General features: G+C 47.8%; 5 protein-coding genes across 5 annotated transcripts; 3 read left to right on the forward strand and 2 right to left on the reverse strand.

The window, feature by feature from the left end:
• Positions 1–1028: 1028 nt before the first annotated feature.
• On the forward strand, positions 1029–1997 carry LOC131294544 (basic salivary proline-rich protein 1-like). Its single transcript, XM_058322590.1, has one exon. It carries the CDS (start codon positions 1029–1031, stop codon positions 1995–1997), a length of 969 nt encoding a protein of 322 aa, XP_058178573.1.
• A 129-nt stretch (positions 1998–2126) lies between these two features.
• LOC131291031 (ankyrin repeat and MYND domain-containing protein 2) lies at positions 2127–3708 on the reverse strand. Its single transcript, XM_058320226.1, has one exon. The coding sequence runs from the start codon at positions 3586–3588 to the stop codon at positions 2347–2349; it is 1242 nt and encodes a 413-aa protein (XP_058176209.1). The 5' UTR covers positions 3589–3708; the 3' UTR covers positions 2127–2346.
• Positions 3709–4397: 689 nt separating this feature from the next.
• On the reverse strand, positions 4398–9177 carry LOC131281198 (tectonin beta-propeller repeat-containing protein). The gene is made up of 4 exons (XM_058310461.1): positions 6719–9177; positions 5169–6243; positions 4634–5089; positions 4398–4571 (listed from the first exon to the last, which is right to left on the reverse strand). Exons 1-4 carry the CDS (start codon positions 9175–9177, stop codon positions 4530–4532), a joined length of 4032 nt encoding a protein of 1343 aa, XP_058166444.1. The 3' UTR covers positions 4398–4529.
• Positions 9178–10440: 1263 nt separating this feature from the next.
• LOC131281807 (uncharacterized) lies at positions 10441–13207 on the forward strand. The gene is made up of 2 exons (XM_058311161.1): positions 10441–11887; positions 11947–13207. The coding sequence occupies exons 1-2, from the start codon at positions 10441–10443 to the stop codon at positions 13191–13193; spliced, it is 2694 nt and encodes an 897-aa protein (XP_058167144.1). The 3' UTR covers positions 13194–13207.
• A 1245-nt stretch (positions 13208–14452) lies between these two features.
• On the forward strand, positions 14453–15511 carry LOC131294546 (protein crumbs-like). Its single transcript, XM_058322591.1, has 4 exons — positions 14453–14507; positions 15015–15163; positions 15239–15368; positions 15447–15511. Exons 1-4 carry the CDS (start codon positions 14453–14455, stop codon positions 15509–15511), a joined length of 399 nt encoding a protein of 132 aa, XP_058178574.1.
• The last annotated feature ends 44 nt before the right edge of the window (positions 15512–15555 follow it).

Genomic DNA, 15555 nt, shown 5'->3' on the forward strand with positions numbered 1-15555 from the left:
CAACGCTTGTTTTTCTGGTAACATTCAAATTACTCTCAATCAGATGTTCTTGTTTTTTTTAATTTGTTTTTTAATTTGTTTTTTAATTGTTATCCCTTGTGTTATGTGTTTATCCCTCTTCCCTTCACGTTCGCGTTGAACCGTTCGAACGATGATGATACGTACAAGCATGAAGTGTCCAATTTACCCTTGTATTTTCCAGCACTGGAAAGGCTCGCACGTTGTCTTCACCACTCGAAGCAAATGAGTAATAAGCAAACTTTCTCCTAGACGCACGTTTATTGAAATGCTACGATTTTTAAACAAATATTTTTATCACCTACTGAATCTTTACAGACATCGTGGGAGGAACGCAATGATTGTACAAGTCATTGTTTCAAGTAGTAGATAAGTTCAACATGATTTGTGGGAAAATAAAATCGAAAATGATAGTTAAGGTATAAGATATCATTCGACTGACAAAATATTGAAAACATAGAGAGTGTTTAAACTAGATTATTAATGTACATAGAATTATGATCACGCGGAAAAAAATTAACAAGTATTAAATATTACAAACCGAAGAAAAATCTTTCGATCGAAAAATTTAAGATTCCCGAATTTATATTTTAATTTTCCTTTTTTCCCGCAGTATTTGTAACTAAGAAGCTAAATCTGTTGATTGATTCCTATTTGCAGATATTTTCAATTTCAAATGTTTGTTCACATTGTAAGTTTAGTGGATTCAAATTTGTGTATTCATTGAAACTATAGGACAACGTACCTCTGTTGAATTCACTAAGTAAATTTTTCTGTCGGGTCACGTTGACGGGCCACTAGTACGCACTGATCACTGAATTTTCCCCCCCCCCCCGGTATGAGTTCAAGTGGTCATTTACCGGTAAACAGTGACGATGACCGCAGCTTCAGATTATTTACATGATCAATAGTGTCCATCCACTATAAAAAGCCTCATCTAAGAAGAGGTACAATATCAGAACTTCGTGAGAGACCAACGGAACTAAAGTGTCTCGATTGCAAGCATAATAATGGTGAAAATTGCACTAGTTCTACTTGTTGGTGTAGTTGCCCTTGTGGTGGCGAAACCATCCCAACAAAGCCTCTCAGAGGAGGAACTCCGACAGCTCCACCATGCGGAACGACTGTCCGATTCGTATCTGCTCAAGCTGTATGAAAGGCTTTTGGAAATAAGTCCGGTAGGCCGAGCCCCAGCAGAAACCCCTTCGGCTGATTCCGGAAGTGACCTCGAACCGGCGGCAGGAGACCGTGACGTTCCTGAAGCAAGTGGTGATCAGCAGCCTGAGGCTCCGGAAGCAAGTGGCGATCAGCAACCAGCAAGCCCTGATGTTGAAGATGCGCCAGAAGATCCAGCCCCAGAAGAAGAACCGTCGCAGAACGAGGAAGGACCAGAAGCGCAACCGTCGCAGGATCAGCAACCGGATGCGGAAGAAGTACCTGAAAATCAAACTCCTGGAAAACCCTCAAACGAAGAGGAAGGTTCAGATGCTCAACCATCGAAGGACCAGCAGTCCAATGGTGATGCGGATCAAGCTTCTGAGAAACCCTCAAAGGATGGTGAACAATCCGAACCAGCTCCAGAGAATCCCTCCAATAACGGCGAGGGCCCCGAATCCCAACCACCGCAAGATCAGCAAGCCGACAATTCAGTAAGGCCAGATGGTCAACACGACAGTGAGGATGGTCCACCAAAGAACGGCGAAGAACAGGACAAGCAAGGAAAACCGGATAACAACAAGCCACACAAGGGAGGAAATCCTCGACCACAAACACCAAAGGGAGGTTCTGAACATGGTCGCGTGCCGAAATCGGACGGTGAATCGAAGGGTGAAGGTAAGAGGCCAGCTCATCCGGCCAATAAGCCATCTGGCCCGCGCCCGGAAGGACAGCGAAGAAGTCCCGGTGCGCCGGAGAAACCTAATCAAGCCGCGGCTCCGTTGGTTCAAATTAACGTCAACATTGCCAAATCTACTAATTAAGCAGGGTGGAAAATGGCATAAGTGAAAAAATAATAATAAAAAGATCAATAAATACAGTTACTGCGTTTATAAAATGATTCAGTCTAAACTGGTACCTACAAGTAAAAGATAAATAAATAAATCAACAAATCCTTTAGAAGCTGTTTATTCGACGAGATTTTCTTACCGAACACTCCGCTTATTACAAACTTTACAATATTGACACTGACCATAAACTTGCGATTCTATGAACACCGATAGATGACTTTCCACTAGGGAGACATTCCGATTTCCGATGGGGGAACATTCAGCTTGACATTAAAGAACGTAGGAAAATTATATTCTATCTCATCATCATTTACTCTACATCTCAGCCGGCGACGAGCTTTTGCAGCTGATCGCTGATTTCCGTCGAATCAATCTCCTTGGCAACGGCAGGCGACTGACCATCGGCACCGGTAGAAGAGGGTCGGGCGCAGAACTTTTTGTGCGTAAACCAGTGCAACCGCTGGCACTGGCGATCGCAGTATTGGACCTCCCGGCATTTGGAGCATTTCTTGTCCGGTTTTTCCTCCCCGCACGAGCTGCACACCGAGATGGTGTCCTGGAACGGGCGCTGCCCGTTGATCGCCGCCCGGGCAATATCGAGGGCGGCGGCGACGTTCTCCTTGCTGGCGAGCTGCGTCACCATCTGACGGAAGATGGTACACTCGCGGTACGGAAACTCTCTCACGCACTCGCGCACCAGCGCCTCCACGTAGTCCAGCGTTCCGTCCTTGTTCGGTTTCAGCACCCGCTTGGCGAACAGTTCGATGAAGTCGGTTTTTGCATCCTGCTGGGCGTCGCGGCGGGAGTTAATGTAGTCGCGGTGCTTCTCGATCTCTCCCACGACGTACGCAAGGAAGTGATATTTGAACGCCATCACTTCGTTGACCCCACCGCGATGTTTCATCTCGCGGTCCATCATATCGCTCAGCACGGAGCGGATCCGCTTCAGGTCCGCCGGCATCAGGCCATACTTTTGCAGGTTCAGCAGTATCCGGACCGGGTGGATGTTGACCTGCATGATAAAGCTGTGGAACGGTCCCAGTAGCGTAGGCTGGAGAGCTGGCTCGGACCCGCCCGTGGCCACTGTGTAGCCCTCGATGTCCTTCAGCGGCACAAAGTTGTTGATCGTGCCGACCGCCTCGAGGTTCGCTACAAATGCTGCCATCTGTGCCGGTGTCCGGCCGACGGAATTCACCGCCTTCAGGTCGGCTCCGGCGAGCAGTAGCTTCAGGCATACGTCCGCGCTACCCGAGAGCGCTCCAAAGTGCAGCGCCGTGTAGTTGTACTCGTGCTTGCCGGAGTTCACATCCGCACCCTGGTCCAGCAGCAGCTGGACCACTTCCTTGTTGCCCTTGTAGGAGGCGTGCTGGAGCGGGGTCATCCCATTCTCGTCCACAAAGTCCACGTTGGACTTGTACTGCGACAGTAGCAAACGCAGTTCACTATTTTCATTCTTGGCAATCCGGTTGAATATTGCCTGCTGGTCCTCGTTCAGCACCACCTTGGGGGTGGTCGTTTCCGGTTTTTCCGGCTTACTGGCCGATTGCGAATCTGGAGACGACATTTATAATTCACGGGGAAGTTGAAGCAGTTGGAAAATTACGCTCAAGTGTGGTAAATTGTTCTGAAAACACAACTTCTTTTAAACTCCGTCGATGAGCACAAAACGAAAACACGCGTTTTGATATTTTTGGCCAAAGTAACGTGTTAATGTAGAAGGTAGCTTCTTCTCTACCGTGACATGACGTATGGGTGGGAAAAATAGTAAAACCAGAAATAGTTCTATTATTAGTCGTAACAGAGGTTTATAAAATCTAAACAAATTGCTTAAAAATGTTTTAGCAGATATGATAATAATGAGTAATATAAAAATACTATCATTCTGAAAATGGAAAGAGCCCACCTAGTTTTGTTATCTTTGGTTTTAAACACCACCAGAATCTGTCAAAAATTAACGAATTGATAAGTTTTAGGAAAAAAACATTCTTGAACAGGAACAATAGCAAAAGAAATTTAAATAATTTTCAACCATTTAAACCATAATCATAATCACAATAATTTATTTTTATTTTTTATCAAACATACCGCAAGGATTATTAGATTAATTTGCCAGGTGACCTTTTTACGGATTCCAGCTACCAACGGCCTTCTTTTGGATTTAAAAGTAAAATAAGAATCAAAGAGTTTAATATTCAGCATTGGGTATGGGTAAATTAGGTACATTTCATGAACAGTTGTGTCCTATCAACGGTATTTAATTTCGTTTAGCTTTAAGGCTATGTGAAATGGAACCGTAAAACATTCTATGACAATAGACACAACTTTTTTTATTCATTTAAGCTGTAGCATTTTTATTTATATATTAGTGTAAGTAGGTTTGAAACAGGGTTAATATAAGAGTAATACCATTTACATTAAGATTTTCATTAAGCTAGCAATAGCGTCTTTTAGGCTGCTTTTTAAGCCTAGATTCACTTTAAGCACGGCGAAGAAGCATACGTTCGTTTAATCGTAAAATCCGGTCACATTTACAAAGTTCCAGTTGGCCTAAAAAGAATAATAGTGCTTTTACTTTATTTTTAAATTCTTCATTTCAGTCACGCTCATACCTGAATTCCAAGAATCCATCCAGTGCCGGCCGGATTGAGTGGCGTTATTCCGCTACGCTTGCAAACATAGCCCGACTGCGACACGGCAAACACGTGCTCCCCGACGGAAACATTTTTGAATCCACTATTCCCCTCGTAGTGCGGTGGATCGTTCAGTATGTTCTGCAGCAGCTGCCAGTGGCTGCCCTCGGGGAACGTACCGTTGATTTCCTTGCGCACCGACAGGCGCCCGGCCGTGTCAAGTGCCCAAATGCCACACCTGCCCACCGAGATCTGCTTAAAGCTGACCCCACCGGGGGGTTCTATCAGTTGCCATTTGCTGCCGAGTGGGTTTTCGAGCGATATGCCACACCGCAGGAATGCGGACCCATTCTTACCGACGGCCCAAACCTTGTTCTCGTATATACTAATACTCGTCAGTGGTTGATCACAGGGAACGTGTTCCCAACCGGTGCCCTTGAATAGAGAGAGATAGAGAAGGGAAGAGATTAGTTTCGTTCAGTATTGGCCTTGTGGTGACGTATGGAAAACTTACTGCTGGTTGAGATTGGTACACGCCTCGACGGTACAGGACGTCCCCGTTCGCCGCAATCGCCCACACCGTGATCGTGCAGTCCCGTTCGTCGCTGTCCGGTTGCAGCGATACGTCCACAATCTTCGTATTGCCCACTTCCTGCCACGGTCCGCTAGTCGTCAGCCGGCACTTGCGGTACCAGCGTCGTCGCCGTACGTAATCGGTAAACTGTTTCTTCGCGTGGTACGAGGCGGGAAAATCGACCGCGTACTGCCACCCGTCCCGATCGACGCCGCCCGGGTTATGAAAGTCCACCAGCCAGTCGCTGATCCACTGCCAGTGCATCGACAGCAGCTTGGCGTGCTCCTTGCTGCGCTTGTGCTTGCCCGTCACGTCGCTCCACATGTGCCGATCGGTGGGCAGCCCGGTCGAGGAAAACCCAGACAACGGGTTCCATCGCTGGTTTTCGTAGATGTAATAGTTCTGCGTGTCGGTCATCACGTTGATGCCCTGATTGCTCGTCTCCAAGCCCTTCAGGAAGGCACCACCCCAGCCACCCGTATACACCCACACCGTATTATCGTACCCCAGACCCCAGACCACGCCCGTGGCCCGGCTGGCTACGACTCGCTTCATGTGGCCCCCGATCTGGCGCCAGTAGACATCGCGCAATGGGATGACAATCTTCGGGCTGTCGTACACGATGTGCAGGATCTTCACGCGCCCACTGCTGTACAAACTGCACACCGTGTCCGGCGCGAGTCCGCTGCGGTAGTGGAACTTTGGGTGCTCCGTGCCATTCACTTGCACCCGGAACCCATCGGTATCGCTGTAGATTTCCAGCTTAAACTCGGCCCCGGGTGCAAACGATACCAGCTTGTCGCGAATTTCGTCCTCGCTCCAGGCGGACGCGGACATCGAGTTGAAGACGGTGAGCTTTTCGTTGAAGCGTGGATTAATGTGCAATGGGATGTTGCGTTGGGTTTCCATCTTGTGCCGCATGCGCACGGTCGGGTGCGCTTGCAGATCGAACCGTACCTGATCGGCGTCGTCGTAGATGAAGCCGGTAATTTCCAACCGCGAACCGATGATCATGCTGAAAAGCGGAACGAAGGAAAATATAGCCATGAAAATTGATTAAAAAATAAATTTCAACAATGATCCATGAGGTTCATCGCGACAAGGAGGTGTATAATTCTTAACTATTTATATATTTACAGATAATCAATTAAGGCTTCATATATGCCTTAATTATCGAAATTAAATGCTGGTAGTCGAAACGGAAACCATTTGTTTGCATTTGAGACAACACACTCGAGTTTTACAAACATGTTCAATGTGCCACAGTCAAAAATAAACTAACTGATGGTTGTCTAAGTTCTGCAATCGAAGTTCACAGGTAATCAATTTTAGATCTACAAAATTTATCATGAAACATTCATTGTACCTAAACGAAATTTATATTTTACGCTTAAGGGTGCATATTACCTCGTCTCACATTAAAATAAAAAAAAATCACTTCATTGTACTTCAATCGAAGTACACCATGAGTAACCATGCCCTTCTCTTACCCATTGTGAAGCGATGTTAAGTATGGCGTTTCGGCTGCCTTCATGTCGAGCTGCAGTCGATAACTCTTTGCATCTTCATTCCACTGCTGCGCCTCGAGATTAATCGGATCGAACACGAACACGTCGCCCAAGCCGGAGGTGATCCAAACCGAGCGCCCCGAAGGACGTCCCTGCACCTCGTTGATCTGACAGCAAACCGAGGTGAGATGCGAGATCCAATCCTCCAGATCGGTGTCACCGCTGAACTGTAGCTTCAGTGGGGAAGACCCGGGCGGCAGCCGAGGGGCATGGATGGCAACCCGAGGCGAACCCGGTTCACTGCAGCACATGATACAGGTGATTTCCGACAGCGAGAATTGCATCTTCGTGGTGATACCGTCCGAGTTCAGGACGGTAAGCGTACCGGAGTCGGGTCCCGTGCCCTGGTTGTTCACCCATTCCAGCTCGATCAGACAATCCTCGAACGGATGGCCCGATTTGGCGCACCGTGCCTCGCCCGATTTCACCCACGAGCTCATTTCGATTGCCTTCTCATAGTGTGCGTACGCACCGCTTTCCATCTCTTTGGCCGGCAGCCGCTTCTTGAGATCGTCCAGCAAACGGAGGCGCCAGGATTGGCTCAGCTCCTCGGAGGCGTTCTGCGAGAAGCTATCGTGGAACCAGTTCGGAAGCATGGCCGGATCGACGGTGACGGCGCCGGCGGAACAGCCCACCCAAAGGACCTCGCAATCGGTCCAGTTCTGCGAGCCTCCATGGTCTTCGCACTCGCCAAAGACGCCCGAATCACGCGACGTTTCGCCCTCGAACACACACGAGTCCGTTTCCGGGTGCGCTTCGGTGCCGACAACCGATCCGACTGACCGTACCGGACTCCAGGCGCGCGAGTTCTTCAACTGCTTGCCGGAGATTTCGTACACCTCGTTGCTCACTGGCACGCTTGTACCGGCCACACTTTCCAGCGAGACCGGCTTCTGTGCCAGCTTGCTCTCGACCAGGCTTCCCACGTGATGCTTGGCACCTTCCAGATGGGTCACTATTGCGTCGGGGGAGAGCTCCGGTTTGTGCCATAGTTCGGGTCGGTTCTTAACGTTCGCCGTCGGGGCCGAGCGGGACGTTTCCTCGATGCCACCGGTAGTGCCAGTTCCACCTGCGCCTCCTCCTCCACTGCCGTTACCCGTCTCCTGCTGCAACCGTTCCTTGTAGAGACTGTTCAAACTGCGGTGCTTCGTGGTGGTCGGCGAGCTGTTGCCACTTTGGCGACTGGAGAAAGAGAAGTTACTCGACGTTCGGCTCAGCTGCATCGGGAGCTGGATGAGGCGCCACTTTTTCCCGGTCAAATCCGATGCCGACACACCGGAGCGGAAGTATAGGGCCCGATCTTCCGATCCCACGGCAAACACTTGGTCGTTGGCAGCGACGGAAATGTGCGAAATATTGCCCACCATCTCGACCCAACCCGTGCCGATGGCGGCGTCTTCGCTGACACCCGACGCCTCGCCGTGGACACCGCGCCGGTACCAGACGTGATTGTCGTTCGTGACGCACCACACCGAGTTGGTGCCGACGGACACTTGGGAGATTTTCAGATTCGTTCCCGGTGGTTTCACCTCCAACCAGGTGTTCCCGGTGAGCGCATCGCGCGTTACACCGGCCCGCACGATCGCCCGACCGTTGTACAGCACGGCCCAAACGAGCCCCGTTGCACCGACGGAAATTTGTGACACCTCGCACCCGGAGGGCGTCGTGACGGCGGTCCAACGGAGACCCTCCGGTGCGGTAGTGCTTACCCCGGAACGAAACATAACGCGCCCGTGCGCCGTTACGGCCCAAACGAGCAGCAGCCCCGGGGAGGCACCGGGCACGTTCGCTCCACCGATGGACACGTCGATAAACGGTTCCTGCGTTGGATCCTTATGCAGCGGCGCGACGGCACACCACGAGTTGAGGGCACAGTAGCGTCGAAAGCGGACCCATTTGCGACGACGGACGCACGACTTCCAGTTCTTCTGCGGGTGATACGTGGCCGGGAAGTCGACGGCGTACGTCCACCCGTCGTGATCCAGCGGTTGCCCGTCGAGCGACAGGTCGAGCTGCCATTCGCCCTCCCATTGCCACGCCATCGAGGGCAGCCGGATTTTGTCAATGTTTCGATCGACCGTTCCGTCGGCGTTGGAAAAGTGGAACCGATCGGTCGGCAACAATCGGTTGGAGAAGCCTTCGATCGGTAGCCAGCGCTCATTCTCGTACGCTTCCTCCTTCAGACGAATCGGTACATCCAACCCGTGCACGTGTACGTACACCTGCCGGTCGCCCCCGATGGCCCACATGAAGTGGGGCACGACGGAGATTTTCTTAAACTCCAGCCCAAGGTACAGGAACTCGCGCCAGGCCGAGCCGGATGTGGAGAGTGCGTAGACGCGGCCTTCATTGCTGTTCGCAAAAAGCAGTGTACTCGGCATTGTCACTCCGTTTGTCGTTCGCTTATTATGGGCAGCACGAGTACGCGAATCCTTGGGAACGGACGTGTTGCACCTTCGAGCCTTCTTTGTGCTACAAGGTAACACTACAGTCTCACAACAACGTAAAGCAGAACCGTCCAGCCTTCCCGTACGAGTTGAATAATCGATAATCAAGATCGGTCGCTTCGATTCCTTGTCCACTTTTTGCCAACAACAATCACGACGGCACAGACAACACACAATTCACACGCTAAACATTACCGCAGACGAAAATATTGCATTCCCTTTGCAATGCAGTGTTCGATAAGGTCACAGCCACTACTTGCAATCTACTAAATTATCACCATTTTCAAATCGCCACACACCCCGCAGGTGACACCATACGAAAGTAATCAGAAGGCAGGAAAAATTTTCGCTGGTGGTTGTGTACTGCCCTGCAGGAAAGTGATTCGCGTAGTTTGTAAACAAATGCATCAGAAATGACAAGAATTGCGGTTAGCGATGGAAAGAAGCTGACTTTTGTCGGGGTAGGAGTTAATGAATCCAATCCGTAATGGGAACTAGTTCCACGATTCTTGATTTGTTCACTTATTTCGATGTTGCAGTTGAATAATTCGCGACTTTTCATGATATTAATAACATATTCGTCACGTTTCATTAGCATAAGAAACCAAATAAGCAAACAGAACCAATAAAAAAATATTTATTAGCGCGGATTAAACACCAAAACAGAATCACTCCATGCGCTCTGCTCTGTATGGACAACTCTAGTGCGTGTTGATTCGTTTGTTGAAATACAAAAATCAAAACAAATAACAAAACGCCGGAATATTACAAAATTACACAATTGTGAAGCCAGAGTTGTCGTTTTTTAAGGACTAGAAATAAAGAGCCATGCTTTCGTTTAAGTAAGTTTCATTAAGATAACAATAACGTGTAGGAGCAAAATTATTTCACGACAGGTGGCGATGTTCTCTGAAAAATGAACGGTGATGAATCATATCGGCTTTATCGCATTAAGATTACATTCCATTTCGACGGTACATGGATAAAATTGAAGTACAGTACGCGGTGGCACCTTGTGGTGTAATGGCAAATGTTGCAACATAAATCGCAATACTGCATCGATAGAAAAGCAGACGTTCGAGGAGTTGTTCCTTCAGTAGTGAAATGTGAAGACGAATGTCGGCCTCGTCTTGGAGAAGTTGTACATCAATATCAAAAGTGTAAAATTCACCCTACCGTTGAGTGAAAATTGAAAACATGAATAAAAGCATTTTCAATAAAAATAATTTTAAATCCGACCCATTCCATTGGGCAGCGGCAAATGATTGGGCTGGTGAAGTGCAAAAATGTCTACAGGAAAATATGAACCCTTATCGGCCGAACAAGAATGGATTAACGCCGTTGCATGCTGCCATAGGGAACCAAGCGGTGCGAGTGGCTAATGTACTGCTAGCGCAATACTCCAACGATTTGGCGATCGTCAAGGAACACATGCGCAACAGGTTTCTGTGGAAGATGGAATGCAACTACTGGAATAAACGACCGATTCTGATAGCCTGGACGGAGGAAGAATGTCAGCACGTGCAATCGGTGGCCAGCCCGTGCCCGGCAGCTATACCGTTGAATGTGCAGATATTTGTTTTCCTGCGCCTACCCTGTGAAGGAGTCCGGCTCGTTGCCTTGGATGTGTGTACCAAAGAAAAGTGGCCTGCTGTGCTTCGCTTTATTCGTCAAATTCTACCCAACGGGGTGTTGTCGCTCGATAAAAGTGATTTTCGAACCGATTGTATGTCCTACCTGCAGGCGGCTTGCTACATTGGTAGTAAGGATTTACTGCAAACGCTACTTTCCAGCGGAGCGCAACTTTCAGCCACAGGGGACAAAGGCAAAACACCGCTGCTGACCGCTTGTGATGTACTGTGCACGGACATCATAAAACTACTCCTAACAAAATACATCCAAAGGTACGATCCAACCGCGTTTGATGATGAGCAAAGAAACGCCTTCCATATCGTTGCCCGAAAGAACCACCCGGAAATGACGGATTTCGTGCTGAAAGCGTTGATACGGTACCGTGTGGTAAACTTTGGCGAAACCGAATCCGAAGCGTTCGATCGTACCTTCCGATACGAGTATATTGAATACGAGTACCTTTCATCGTGGTCACTTTTGCCGGTAGCTATGAAAAAGAAATGCAGCGAGTATGCGGTACAATATCGAATGGATCTAACGTACACGTGGCGGTACAATCTGCACTTGTTGGACCTCATTTCTAACAAGCTGGCGTTGAACTATTGTTTTGAAGAGATTCGTAGCAATTTGGATATTTTAAAAATTGAAACCCATCGCGAATCGACTAATATTCTTCATGCCTTATTGCAGCACGGGCATATCGAATTTGTTGAGGAGCTATACCAGCAGAATCCTTCAATTAAAACAGTATTTAACACCCAAGGTGCCCTACAGGTGCTTACAAGCGCACTTGCTAAACACAATGTGAAACTGTTAGGTTTCATTTTGCAGCATCACAAAGAATATTTTCAATCCGAAGCCAAACACTTAGAAGAGGGTGTTATCAGCTCCACATGGTTTGATATCGCCGTCTACCGGGAACCGTTCTCGATGCTGTCGGAAGCGTTTCCAGAAATGCGAGAAAAAATATCTGAAACCGTTGAACTTGTGGAGAAAACACACAACGCTCTAAGTAAGTTCTATTGCAAATACCGAGAAATAAAGTGTTTATAGTGTATTGTTCCGTTTCAGGTTTAGATAAATTGTACGCTTTGCTTGATGAGGATTTGGAACAAGCAATTTTAACTCTACAATCAGAAGAGATTGTGGTGAACGAAGCTGGACGCAATGTCTTGCATCAAGCGACGGACTATGATAAACCGCATCTAGTTGAAAAATTGCTAGAATGTTCAGTTAATCTCAACCGAAAGGATAACGAGGGAAATCTTCCCATTTTTCTTGTTCGCTCGGAGGAAGTGTTGGATCTGTTCCTTGAGAAAATGTCCATCGACTCTACGATCGTCAACGACGCTGGATACAACCTTCTCCATTATTGCTGCAAGACAGTCTGCATGCCGGGCGACGAGGCAAAAATTCTATCAAAATTGTTATCCTTAGGATTCGACGTCAATCAACCGTCGAAGGATGGCAATGTTCCACTATCGCTGGCTTCGTGCTGTACGATGGTTAAATATCTACTACAACATGGCGCTTCATTGGAGCTGATCGATGGTTCAGCACTCCAAGGAACACTTCGCTACAAGCGGTACTGCGCAGCGTGGACATTGATTCCTGAAATTGCACACTTCGAGTGGTTCGAAAAGACGGCCCATGCGTTCCTGCCCTGGTTACTGGGAAATCAGAATCGTGACTTTTTCTCATGCAACTCTGGCGACCAGTTGGAAAAGTATCCCGATATTCGGAAAAAGTTGTACGACAGTCTGTACCGGCACTCCAAGGAACAGGCGGCTAGCTTTTTCCTCACAGTGTGCCAGCGGTCGATAACCTGCTGTGCCCGGTGGTTTCTGGACTACGGGTACGACGTAGACTTCGAACGTTGCGACGAATATGGCTACACACCACTGCTCGGTCTGCTGTCCTACATGGAAGAACCGAGTCACGATATCGTCGAACGATTGGTTGTGGAAAAAGGAGTAAACGTAAATGCCAAAAACGATCGGAAACAGAGTGCCCTGCTGCTGATCGCATCACATTTTCGCTACGCACAGTGGTATGGGTATACGTTGAAGACGATCGAATTATTGCTGGACCATGGCGCAGAGCTTAACGCGCAGGATGAGAAGGGAAACACCGCGCTACATTACGCGTTCGAGGAGAACCAAATCGAGCTGGTGGAGTTGCTGATCGAGCGTGGCGCAGATCTTAAGCTGAGGAACAACGAAAACCAGTTGCCTTATCAAAAGTGTGATAAACACAAAGCAATGCTGTATAAGTTTTTGGGATGGAACAATGAACTTGCACAGCTAGCAAACAGTTAACCTAAAGCACCAAAATGATCACAATGGAGTTCAAATGCACACCAACAGTGTGTAGTAGATAATACATATGTGGCCATACAATTACCTTTGCCTACTTTCTTAGTTACTTAAACCGCTTTGTGGTCATGACCAGAATAACCACTCGCAAAACTGGTCTCACTTGTTTTACCAGATCTACTGGGAAGATCGTTTGATTCTAGATAAGATACTTTTATAACGGCCGCATTGGAATCGAACGATTTATGATGGTTTATGTTGGTTTATGGTCCCTTTACAGCTGATGTCTGATGATGATGGAAATTGTGCTATCCAAAGTGTGATGTTCACGAACTAAAATGTAATAAAAAATAAACCAAAATTCTGTTATGATGAGATGTTCAATGAACGTTCCATCAAAAAAAGTATGTGAACATTGTAGAAAAACCAATTGAGAAATATTGTCTTGTTCTATTAAAGTTCGATGGACATATTTATAGCACAAGCATGTAACTGAGTGGAACAGCATGCTTCACGATGCACTTTCGAACACTGCATGGCATGTGGTTTAATTTATCAGCTTACCGGAAGATGTGTATACCACGAATTGCTGTTCCATTCTCGGCTGCACACACACACACACACACACACGACTCGGCTACGTTCTCGCTTACATTCTGGTCCCTCCGTTGGTCTTTTCCACTGGATGCTGTTCGCTGCTGGTGGCATCTACGTTTCAGAAAACTTATCAGGGCAGGCGTGTTGTTATCGCCTGCTTTTCGTCAGTCCAGTCTTCCTGTTCGTTTCTCGCTTCTGCTCAAACGATGAATGTGGAACGAAGTGAAGCAATGGGCAACCACTGTGTTCAGTACATCCCATCGTACGAGCCAAACGGTGATCCGTTGCAATAGAACCCGGTCAGTCGCACTCTAGACGTAGAGCAGATCGGCGAAGTAGGCTATCGCTGCTCTAAAATACTCTGTTCGTGGCACGGCACGTTACGTACGGAAGAGTTGATTGTGTTAAATGAAGACCATCTGCCGCTGCTGCTTGGGTGTACATCGATTCGGTCCACGTTCGAACAGTGTCGTACCGTGAAGCTGAACAGGTGCTATCGCTTGTGGTGCTAGGTACTAGCGTTGCGTTGAGATAGTTGTTACGGATTATCTTACCAATAAAGCCAAATCTAGTGGCATCGCTTCCGCAGATCGAAGGACCGGTAATAGGATACGATTTACCAGAAAAAGAGTCTGCGAGATATTCCCAAGCACTTCCGGCGAGCGATGGTTAACTCTCACCAAGCGTATTTCTGTGCTCTTCTGTGCATCGTTGCACTAGGTAATGGATTAATATGAAGTATCATTCTTCTATTCTGTCTGTTTGATAGAGGAAAGTTTAATAAATGTTCACATTCAGCTCTTAACTTTAGCGACTCTCAAACAAATTTAGAAAAGGCGACGGACAACTTGTAACGCTGCCTACTGTGATGTGGCCTGTTAAACATAAATTTAATCTCACGTTCTACTATTGTTATTTTTTTAAAGAAACACATGTACCAAAACCAAGGAACATAAGCAAATATTTGTAGAATGAACAGGATACTTTTTACCAGGTGAAAGCGAAAATTTACCATGGAGTTCTTAAATACCCTCTCCTCTTACGGGAACAGTATCTTATACCTCTATCAGAATGGTTCTTCGCATCAAGCCCTTAAGAAACACTAGACCCACTTTGACCGATCCGAAACATGGAGCAGGAGCTGTTAAACAATTATCTCGGTTATCAGTCGTACGGCAGTCAGTAAATTTCCTGTTTCTGTTTCTCCGGGTGACGCTATACTTACAGCAGCGGTACTTATCAGGCCGACGCAGGGCTGCGATCTGGACCAAACACAACACGGATGCCGGATAGATAATGGCCAATGCACTTGTGCGTTCGGCTGCAAGTCGGAGTTTCGCTACGCGACAAAGAAGGAGTGCCAGGATGCGCTAAAGGTTGGTTGAACCGGACGACAGCGGGAGGACATTACCGTTAATCGGGGCACTCTTACCGTGCTTTGCTTGTTCTAGGGTCGCACCAACGACATCTGCAGCCGGCAGCCGTGCATGAACGGTGGATCGTGTACCCAGGTCACAGCCATGCCACAGTACAAATGCCGATGTGAGGGTACCGGCTACTGGGGTAACCGTTGCCAACGATGTAAGTGAGCTGCGCAGCTCCAGGTGCGTTACGAAGCCACTTCCTTTAACACTCTTCTTTCCATTCTCCGCTTTACAGTGTGCCCTAAGCCCGAACAGGCCGGTCAGGACGTAAAGTTCCCCCACGAGTGCGTAGTGATCTAATCCTTTGCCGAAACGAACGGAATTGCTACAACGTAGTATCAACC

The sequence above is a fragment of the Anopheles ziemanni genome, chromosome 2 (assembly GCF_943734765.1).
Source record: "Anopheles ziemanni chromosome 2, idAnoZiCoDA_A2_x.2, whole genome shotgun sequence".
Taxonomy (NCBI): domain Eukaryota; kingdom Metazoa; phylum Arthropoda; class Insecta; order Diptera; family Culicidae; genus Anopheles; species Anopheles ziemanni.

Excerpts from the sequence above, each read along its gene's own strand:
- LOC131291031 (XM_058320226.1), bottom strand. The coding sequence starts at position 3,588 with ATGTCGTCTCCAGATTCGCAATCGGCCAGTAAGCCGGAAAAACCGGAA.
- LOC131281198 (XM_058310461.1), bottom strand. The coding sequence starts at position 9,177 with ATGCCGAGTACACTGCTTTTTGCGAACAGCAATGAAGGCCGCGTCTAC. Across the intron at positions 6,244-6,718 it reads TTAACATCGCTTCACAATGG|CATGATCATCGGTTCGCGGT; the intron begins GTAAGAGAAGGG and ends TCCGCTTTTCAG. Across the intron at positions 5,090-5,168 it reads TGTACCAATCTCAACCAGCA|GGCACCGGTTGGGAACACGT; the intron begins GTAAGTTTTCCA and ends TCTCTATTCAAG.
- LOC131294546 (XM_058322591.1), top strand. The coding sequence starts at position 14,453 with ATGGTTAACTCTCACCAAGCGTATTTCTGTGCTCTTCTGTGCATCGTT. Across the intron at positions 14,508-15,014 it reads TCTGTGCATCGTTGCACTAG|CAGCGGTACTTATCAGGCCG; the intron begins GTAATGGATTAA and ends CTATACTTACAG. Across the intron at positions 15,369-15,446 it reads GGGTAACCGTTGCCAACGAT|TGTGCCCTAAGCCCGAACAG; the intron begins GTAAGTGAGCTG and ends TCCGCTTTACAG.
- LOC131294544 (XM_058322590.1), top strand. The coding sequence starts at position 1,029 with ATGGTGAAAATTGCACTAGTTCTACTTGTTGGTGTAGTTGCCCTTGTG.
- LOC131281807 (XM_058311161.1), top strand. The coding sequence starts at position 10,441 with ATGAATAAAAGCATTTTCAATAAAAATAATTTTAAATCCGACCCATTC. Across the intron at positions 11,888-11,946 it reads GAAAACACACAACGCTCTAA|GTTTAGATAAATTGTACGCT; the intron begins GTAAGTTCTATT and ends GTTCCGTTTCAG.